At 39.0% G+C, this 9609-nt stretch overlaps 1 protein-coding gene across 2 annotated transcripts in view; it reads left to right on the top strand.

Annotated features, from left to right (window-relative positions):
* The window catches only part of gabbr1b (gamma-aminobutyric acid (GABA) B receptor, 1b), a 121819-nt gene that overhangs the window by 18744 nt on the left and 93466 nt on the right, over positions 1-9609 (top strand). For both annotated transcript variants that reach the window (XM_016472365.1, XM_016472364.1), the window contains exon 2: positions 8540-8623. In XM_016472365.1, the coding sequence (XP_016327851.1) occupies positions 8548-8623 (76 nt within the window). In that variant the 5' untranslated portion in view covers positions 8540-8547. The remainder of the gene's footprint in view (positions 1-8539; positions 8624-9609) is intronic.

Here is a 9609-nt window from a genome sequence, read left to right as displayed (position 1 = left end):
TTTTTTTTTGGAATTTTTTATTTTTTTTTATTTTTTTTTTTTTTTTTTTTTTTTTACACGTTTCTATTTAGCATACATTTATTTTTATTCAAGTTTTAGTGATTTTAGTACTTCAACTTAGACTTGGCATCATTATTGTGTCAAACCTGGTGCAACACGTCCTCATGTGTTATGTTTAAATATATTTGTGACTGCATATGGCGTTTTTGGGGCTTGGCCTTGGCTGGCATTTGCTTTCATTCTACCCATTTCCATCTCCTTTTGTGTTCCACAGAAGAAAGTGATACCATTTTTTTAATGCATGAAGATGAGTAAATAATGACAGAATTTTCATTTTTGGGTGAAATATCCCTTAAGAAACCTGATGAGGACATCCTGTGGGCCAGCGTCTGACGCCCAGCATTCACTGGTATCCTACTAAGCTGGTCTTTTTTACAGAAGGCACATATGGCATACAAAAGTACTTCGATGAGTACTTACCAGAGCACTTGTTTTTGTGTGTATATAGTGGGGTTTTGAAGTCATCACAGTCTATTTGCACATGTGCTATAGATCCAAGTCCAGGGCGGATGGATACATCAGCAAGGCTTCTCTCTCTCTTACCCAATAATTATTGACTGTGTTATGTGCTGTGGCTTATTGGCTTCACCTTCTGCCAGCTTAAATTACATCCCTCAACATCTGGTCACGTATTCCACCAGCCGAGCTTCCAAACTCAGACATCTACTGTGATTTTGCAGGAATTAGAATTGACATCTTTGAACTTCCCTTTGAATCCTACAGATTTAGGTGCATTAACAGAGGAGGAAGGCGGCTTACGCTGAGAATAAAGAGTTTACCTCACTTCCGTTTAGTTTTCCTAAATGAATATGACCGTGCATAGCAGAATTGCCCCAGAGAATATGTGTCCTTTGTTAAAAGGCGCAAACACACTCACTTCCTGGCGGTCCGTGCTCCTCCCACCCAGATTTACATCAGTCAGGTTGTCAGGCCTTCATCGCCCTTATCAGTTAGCGCACAGGTCGATGGTGAGGAGGAGGTCAGTGACAGTTTTCCATCATTCATTGTGCATTTCACAGGAAGTGACAGGAGACAGTGTGTAGCAGCTACATTGGGGAATGATTGACGATTGATCTAATATCTGTTTCCAGAGGGATCATCCCCATGAGGGGCATTTGATGATCCCCTATTTGTTTTACTGGAAACCTCTGTACTCTACAAAGTGTATTTGGTGTTTTCTAAGGCAGTCATCACTATTACTATTGGTCATGGTTGAAATTCATTTTTTTACTGTACCACAGCAGTACAACCCCAATATTTTTTTGTATTCCTGCCATTTTACTGACGACTGCTTCTCTAATCTCGGGGAGTTCAACGCAGGATTCACAAAACACTTGCTCTTGAAAATTGGCTCAATACCCAGTTTATTTGGACCAGATTGCTCCTCTGAATATCAACCTGTAAGTATGATAAATAATAGATGTTTATATTTTGTATTGAGCGTTCAAAATACGGAACTATGGCAATGTGCTCTACGCGGTAGACCAATCACAACAGACTGGGCCATCTGACCAATCAGAGCAGAGGAGGCTCATGGAAAGGAGGGGTTTAGAGAGACTGAATCTTAGAACAGCTTCGAACGAATCGTTTGAGAATCGTTGGAAAATGAGGTGTTATTAAACGCATATTTTGAGAAAACAAAAGTGCTTTTTGACCATGCATTCATGTAAACCTATTGTTGGAGACTCCCAAAACAATATTAGGATCTTTTTTTAAATGGCATAATAGGGGAACTTTAAAAGTAATGCGTTACTCCATAAAAAAGTAACTAATTGCATTACTTTGTTACTTTTTATGGAAAGTAATGCATTACATTACTTTTGCATTACTTTTTTCACCTGCTGGGCTTGCTTATTTGTTTTAATAACAAAAAAAAACAAAGTTTTTGGCAACTGTAAAGGCCCTTTCACACCCAAAAGGGAAATTAATAAGTTAATTACTTGAAAAAAAGTAATCTGATTACATAACTCACGTTACTTGTAATGCATTACCCTCAACACTGAGTATAGCATTGGGTAACACTTTATTTTGATAGTCCACTTTAGACATTCTACTAACTATAAGTAACTTTGTAACTACATGTCAACTAACTCTCATTACAGTATTAGTTGACTGTTAGGTTTAGGGTTAGTAGAAGAAGTTGACATGTACTTGGAAAGTTACTTCAAGTCAATAGAATGTCGGTTGGGGGACCATCAAAATAAAGTGTTAGATATGAAATAGACAGTCTTCTAATACTCCAATGACTGGCAGTTGACATGTAGTTGGAAAGTTACTAATAGTAGAATGTCTACTGCTACTGTTAGTAGAATGTCTAAAGTGGACTATCAAAATAAAAAGTAACCTAGAATTGGTTGTACATCCTGAAAATTAGCATTACAGTTTGTTACAATCAGATCCATCCATGATATTTCTGAACTCTGAACAGAATCCATGGTGTCTGAACTTTTCTTCACAGGTAACTGTGTGATTGAGTTGACCTGTGAAATAAGCTGTGGGGCGGGGTTTGCATGTAACTGTTTTGGGAAGAAATCATGCCTCTTACTCACATTGGGGCCATGACCCGAGGAGTGAGGTTTAGTGAGGTGAGTGTAATGTAGACCAGCTGGTAAGAGCCGTGCAGGTAAATCTCATTTCCCTGCACTCAAAGAGGCACACTAGATGCTAGAGGCTGTGGTCTTTAGCATCCTTGTTAGCCATTTCCCATGTCGGTTGATGCTGGTTCGAATCCTGGTCAGAAAAGTGCAAGTAGGACCAGTTACACTTATATTAAGGGAGAGACCCAAACCATAACCTGCTGAAAAAGCATCATAATCCAGACTAAACTGATTTCTATCTAGTCCGTTGGCAGGGTTGTGGACACTTTTCAGCTATTTTCACCCAGCTAAACACCTGCTTGGCCAGGCTGGGACCTGCAAACAACAGCGAAACCTGTTTTTTTTTCAGTAAGTTATCTAGAGACCAGAATATCACAGACCTAAAGGCCCAGGTGTGCTTCATTTTCCGCGTTCCACTCTGTCTCGCACACAGCTGAGCACACAAGCCTTTCAAAGCACACTCCATTGACCGAGTCAGTGTGGATACACTGGTGCGCACTAGTGGAGCTTTGTTTTAAAGTGGTCAATCACTCGCATATTCACTATTGTTGGCACAAGTCTGGACACAAAAATCGGGCTGTACACAGATGTGTGCATGGACATCAGCAGAATGTGCTGAAGGAGAAAATTAGGTCCCACAGACTGGAAAACGAACAAGGGAAGTATACTTTGTCTTTAGGGTGGACTCTTTTATCTTGGACCAGTAAGAGGTTCCACCTACAAACCACCCAAATGTCCATAGATAGAACCCCCTAGTAATCGCATAGTATTGTGCTAAAAAACACTCAGAACACATTAGCTACTGAAAAGCAACACCCAAGCATGTTGATAGGAAGTTTTGCGCTGAAAAACACTGCTCACATTTTCTTCAGACAATGTAAAAATCTACTTTAATCCAATCATACTGCTTTATTAGAGCCAGTGTCAATGCTGCTACACTCTCAGAAAAAATTTGCGTAAATTGTACCTTTAGAAGTACAACAGCTTATCATTGGGGCAGCACCCTTAGAAGGACAACGTTGTACCTTATTTATCCCTAAAATGTTCATAATAGTACCTTAAAGGGATAGTTCACCAAATCTGTTATCATTTACGCACCCCAAGTTGTTCAAAGCCTGTATGAATGTCTTACTTCTGCTGAACATAAAAGAAGATATTTTGAAGAATGTTGATAACCAAACAGTTGACGTTAGCCATTGACTTTCATGTTTTTTTTTTCGTACTATAGAAGTCAATGGCTATGGGTGAACTATCACTTTAAGTATGCTTATTACTCTAAGGTACTACTATGCACCTGTAAATGGTAGATAAGGTACAAAGTTATCCTTTTAATGGTACTGGCCCAGTGATAAGCTGCTATATACCCAAAAATGTAACATTTTGGCCATTTGTTCTGACAGTGTAAGCCCTGCCCTTTTTAAGTCCAACATTTCATGCTAATTTACATGTTTATACTATTTATATGGTGGGTAATATTAGCTGCACAGGCGCAAACAGCTAATCCACAAATTCACGCTAGATGAGGCGCTGATGAGACACTGCGGCGAAACCTTCGAGTTCACTCATCACCTCTGCAGTCAGATGGGTGAGAGGGTTCGTTTACAGAGGCGTGGGGGAGACAGCGTGTCACCGGGGGTTAAAACATCAAAAAAGTCTGACAACAGTCAAAGAGCAAACGGAAGGAGGGAACATGAATGGTTGCCTGGCAACAGAAGTAGGCAGTTTTCAGCTTTGGTTTCCAGTCAAAAAAAGAGACGTGCTTTGCTTTCAGTGTCCATATAGAGATTGTCACCTTTCATTTAGCAAGAGAATGTGCATGAATGTGTGTGCACCAGGGCTGTATCCACCATAATCAAAGCAGGAGGACGTTTCCACCCCAGTTTTAGATTAGTAGGCAAACGTTATGTCTTTCACAATGACCGAAACGTAAAATGCTACCTTTGGGCTACCCAGTCTTGAAAATGTAGGTGTTTATAAGGTGGTGAAAATCGAAAATGTGTAGGGTTATGGCTGTGATTTCAGCGTTGTGCATTGCAATCAGGCTGCACTATATACACTATAATGAGTGTATGATGTGAGAAACTGTTTGAGTGAAAGATTTGTTGTTTTCATGAGACAAGCCAGTTAGAAAGATGGAGGGGGGGAAAGATTGAGAGTAATTACTCTGTAGAGAGATAAAAGAAGACTGAATAAGGAGGAAGGAAAAAGACAGCAGTGATTTTGGAAGGACGCAATAAAAGAAACAATGCTGGGCTATAAAAAAAGCAAGCCAGAGAGAGAGAACATGTTAGAAAGAGGAGATAGATAGATGAGAAAGAGCTTGCTACCAAGCGGTCAGTTTTACGCCTCAGGTGGAGCCCTGTCTTCATGCCACTGTCAGACTGTGTGTGTTTGTGTGTGTGTGTACATTCACCCTGCACTGCAAGCGCATTTCATTAGCTTCATTTTCACATAACAAAGCAGCAGTTGCAGTCTCCTCTTCACTATAGCTAGCAGTGCCCCTCTGTGCCAATAGCTGTCCAAAACCTAGCAAGCTTGCATGATGATTGTTCCAAAATGTAGGCAGCAATATTATGCCTCACTTTGGGCAAATTCTAAAACAGAATTACATGTATCCTTCCCTTAAAAAGCAATTTCAGAATGCATTGTGACAAACTCTGTGAGAAAACAAAAATGGTGAATGAGTCAAGAAATAAATACCTATATTTCATTCAGTATTGCATAGTATTGATTAAAAAAAAAGTTAAATAAAATCAAAAGTGTACTCTTTCAGGCTACCTTATATTTTGTGTGCTTTTAATGCTTATAAGAGTATCACGTTGTTAGCTTAGCAACATGCTAACCTCACTCTCTTAAAGTCTCTCGTGTGCTTCACGTGAGGAATTCTTTATATGGTGTGTGTCACACAGGTTTATGTAGAGCGTTCTAAATCAGTCGCTTATGTGGTTACATTTCTATTAGGATGATGCCTTATAGGGCCAATTCACACAGGACACATCCTAGCATTAAAAACAGCTAGACGGAGCGTGACAGAATTGAACAGAAGGCACTTTTATAGCAGCATTAACTCCCATACACCTTTGCTAATGGGTAGCCTACTTGACATCAAATACTTTTGGGAATTTGTTGTTCTGGCATTTTGCTAATTATTATGTGTGCAGTTTTAATGAGCTGATATAATTTGAAAGACTACATGAAATATTTGTACTTTTAAAATGTTCATTTGCCACACTGTGGGACCATTTAAAATGAAACCATTAAAGGCAAGAAGTATTTAAAAAATTATAATACATGGCTACTTAAACATACTTTTCCATACACTTTTTATGTTTTAAACTAAAATACTGATATTAATTAAAAAACCTCATGGACATGCATCAACTACCCTAAAAACACTCCATTTGCTTATGCGTAAGCAGTATTTATGTTCATTCGATTGGGCCATTGTTTTAAAACCGACATTGATTTACAGTGCTGCATGGTGTAAACTATTTTATCTTGACATCTTAAAAATTACACGCTTGTGGTGTGAGACATGCTGTAACGGACAAAGATGCCTGCCAATTCCATATTTCCTATAGACCAACAATTAGTGCAGACAAAACGCAAGAACATGTCCTGTGTGCACAGCCCCTCAGAAGACAGCTGCCAATGTGGGCAGTAGACAGCAAGGCAGCACACTAGCTCTCTTTCTCTCCCTCGTTCTCTGTTTTTTGTTTCTGTCAAGGCTGTACAGCAACTCCATATGTTCATTGCATTCATGAAAATCTTTCGAGCTGCCTAAACCCACTAAAGTTAATCCTAACCTGCCTTTCATGCGAAGACCGTCTTTATGCTCCCACGACGGAAAGCCTCGTCTGCTTTTATAGTGTGGGATGAAATGTGTTATGGCTCATATTCTCGTTCATACTCCTTTGAGAAAAGTTAGAAGCCGTGAATAATCTCTAGAAATTGCTTCCATTGTGATTACAGCGCAGGAAGTGTAAAGCGTTCTGGTGGAGTCGAGTCTTCCTGCTTTGCTACCTGTATTTCAAATTAGCATATCATTTGGGTGAAATTAATTTATGTAGATTAGTCCTAGTTGATTGTTGGCTGTCTAATCAGATTGTGTGTTAGTGAATGTGAGCATGTGTGTGCGCGTTGGCCCCAGTTCCTCATACGAAGCCGGTGGTTTACGTGCTGTACGCCCCAGATTTGTCTCTCTGTGGTTTTTCAGCTCTTTGAAGCACGTTTCTCTTTCGCTTCCCTGCAATTCTACACTCATTATAGGGGCTTATGAACATGCCCTGCTATTACATCTTGCTTTCAATGTTCCTTTTAATGTTGTCAACAGGGTTCAAAATGAACACTTGCCAAGCTCCAACTGCAAGAAAAAAAAACAGCTTTAATGAGTTACTCAAAAATAACAAAAAATTACAATTTCATTGCTGGAAGATTTTCTTAATTCAGCCACATTTCATACACAGTATGTCTAGTTATTTTGTCTATTTTTGTTGAATGGAAATCTGAATAAACCGTCATGCATATCCGAGCACAGCAGTGGGGTTTTTGTTCCTGAATGAATCAGAGTGGTTTTTGAGTCACTTGAGTGAATGAGTGAATTGACTCACTCATAAAGGCAGTCGCTTGTTTCATTCCTGAATGAATCTGTGTTTTTGAACAAATCAATTAAGTGAATGATTCATTGACTCACTCATAAAGACAGTCACTTGTTTAATTCTTGTTTCATTAAATCAGTGTTGTTAAATGAGTCAGTTGAGTCAAACATTCAATAACTTACTCGTAAAGATAGTTGCTTGTTTCTATCAGTATTTTAAACAAATTGATTAAGTGAAAGATACACTGACTTAGTCATAAAGACAGTCATCTGTTTCATTCCTGAATGAATTAGTGTTGCTAAATGAATCAGTTGAGTTAATAATTCAGTAACTTATTAATAAAGACATTTGCTTCTTTTGTTCCTGAATGAATCAGTGTTGTTGAAGGAATTGGTTGAGTCAATAATTGAATGACTCACTCATCAGGACAGTCCCTTGTTTCATTCCTGAATGAATCTGTGTTATTGGATTAATCATTTGAGTCAATCATTCAATAACTCCTGTCCTGAACGAGTATTGTTGAATGAATTGGTTGAGTCAATTGCCTTCTTCTGCTATAAAAGTGTAATATATCGAAAGAATCGCGAAAAAATCTCTGTCACTAATGTAGAGTGCATTTAAAATATGTTATAATTTTAGAAAAGCCGCTCAGCTAATTAAATTCAAGGCTTAAGTGTATGCTTTATATGTATCTCAGTTGCTATACATATGCTGCTACAAGTAAAATGGGACCATTGTCATCAAAAACACCAATAAATACACAATACCCACTGACTGAAACAACAGTTATCGTTCATCTTGCCCGCCCCCATCTACACAAGCTGTGATGCTTGTTGGCGTGTCTGAGTCAGAAAGCAGCTAGGCGGAAAGGGAATATTGATGGGGAAGGCTGGGCAGTGCTCGCACCTTGATGCAGATATTAAGCAGATCTGTAGGATCTGAGTAAGGGAAGGCACCCTGCTGTGAGTGACTCATTTGTACAGTCGTGGTAGACTAACTGTGAATCTAGAAAAGGAGATCAGCTGTTCAGAGATTTCAAAAGGGCCGTCTGTCCGCAAGTGCCGTTTCTGATCTGTTCCTCGCCGCCCTTCTGTTTCTCTCCTCGCCCCATGCCTCCTTTTCTCAACCTACACCAGTTTCCTTTCTCCTACTGTGTTTCCTCTCGTCCTTCAGGAACCCCTCTCACACTCATCTCACACCCCTGAACAATCACTGTCCACCCTCTGTTTTCACACTCAGCCATTCCTCCTCTGATAATGCCTCTCTCTTTCTCTCATTCTGCAGGTGGAAGAATGGCCCTCTCGTTTATTCTGTCGCTACTCCTCTGGTCTTTTTCACTTGCCGTGGCCTCCCGTAATATAACCGAAGGTAATGGAGAGAGCTGAAGCCTGTGTGTGAGAGCTTTGGTGTGTATGTGTGTGCTCTGTTTTAGTATGTGGATTTGTGTAACTTTTTAATAAATGCGTATTTCATGTGTATTTCTTGTTTTCAGTTGTAATTTTTTTTTATATATAATGTTGCATATAGGAATTAATTCATAATAATATAGGAAACAAAAATACTTAATACTATTTTTGGTAACATATTAAAGGGATAGTTCACCCAAAAATGAAAATTACCCCATGATTTACTTACCCTCAAGCCATCCTAGGTGTATATGACATTCTTCTTTCAGACGAATACAATCAGAGTTATATTAAAAAAATTGTCCTGGCTCTTCCAAGCTTTATAATGGCAGTGAATGGGGGTCAAGATTTTGAAGAAAAATAAAGTGCATCTATCTATCATAAAAAGTGCTTCACATGGCTCCGGGGGGTTAATAAAGGCCTTCTGAAGTGAATGAAAGAAGAATATCCATATAAAACTTTATAAACCGTAATCTCTTCTAGTGGTTCAACGGATCACAAATCTCACGGTTCGGATCACATTACGGTTTTTGACCCACGGTTTGGATCATTTTTCGGATCAGCAAGAAAATAAAAATATTTCAATTTAACTTGCTTTCCATTTATTACTTAAAGGGATAGTTCACCCAAAAATGAAAATTCTGTCATTAATTACTCACCCTCATGTCGTTTCAAACCCGTAAGAACTTCGTTCATCTTCAGAACACAAATTAAGATATTTTTGATGGAATCTGAGAGCTGTCTGACCCTGCATAGACAGCAACGCACCTGAAATGTTCCCAAGTCCAGAAAAGTAGCAAGGACATCGGTAAAACAGTCCATGTGACATCAGTGGCTCAACTTCAGTTTTGCGAAGCTATGAGAGTACTTTTTGTGCGCAAAGAAAACAAAAAAGTAACATAATTTATTAAACAATTCTTCTCCCCCGAGTTATGTCTGCCGTCATTT

The sequence above is a fragment of the Sinocyclocheilus anshuiensis genome, unplaced genomic scaffold (genome assembly GCF_001515605.1).
Source record: "Sinocyclocheilus anshuiensis isolate Anshui unplaced genomic scaffold, SAMN03320099.WGS_v1.1 scaffold804, whole genome shotgun sequence".
NCBI lineage: Eukaryota > Metazoa > Chordata > Actinopteri > Cypriniformes > Cyprinidae > Sinocyclocheilus > Sinocyclocheilus anshuiensis.
The sequence above is the reverse complement of the archived record's forward strand: the minus strand, read 5'-3'. Positions and strand labels throughout refer to the sequence as shown.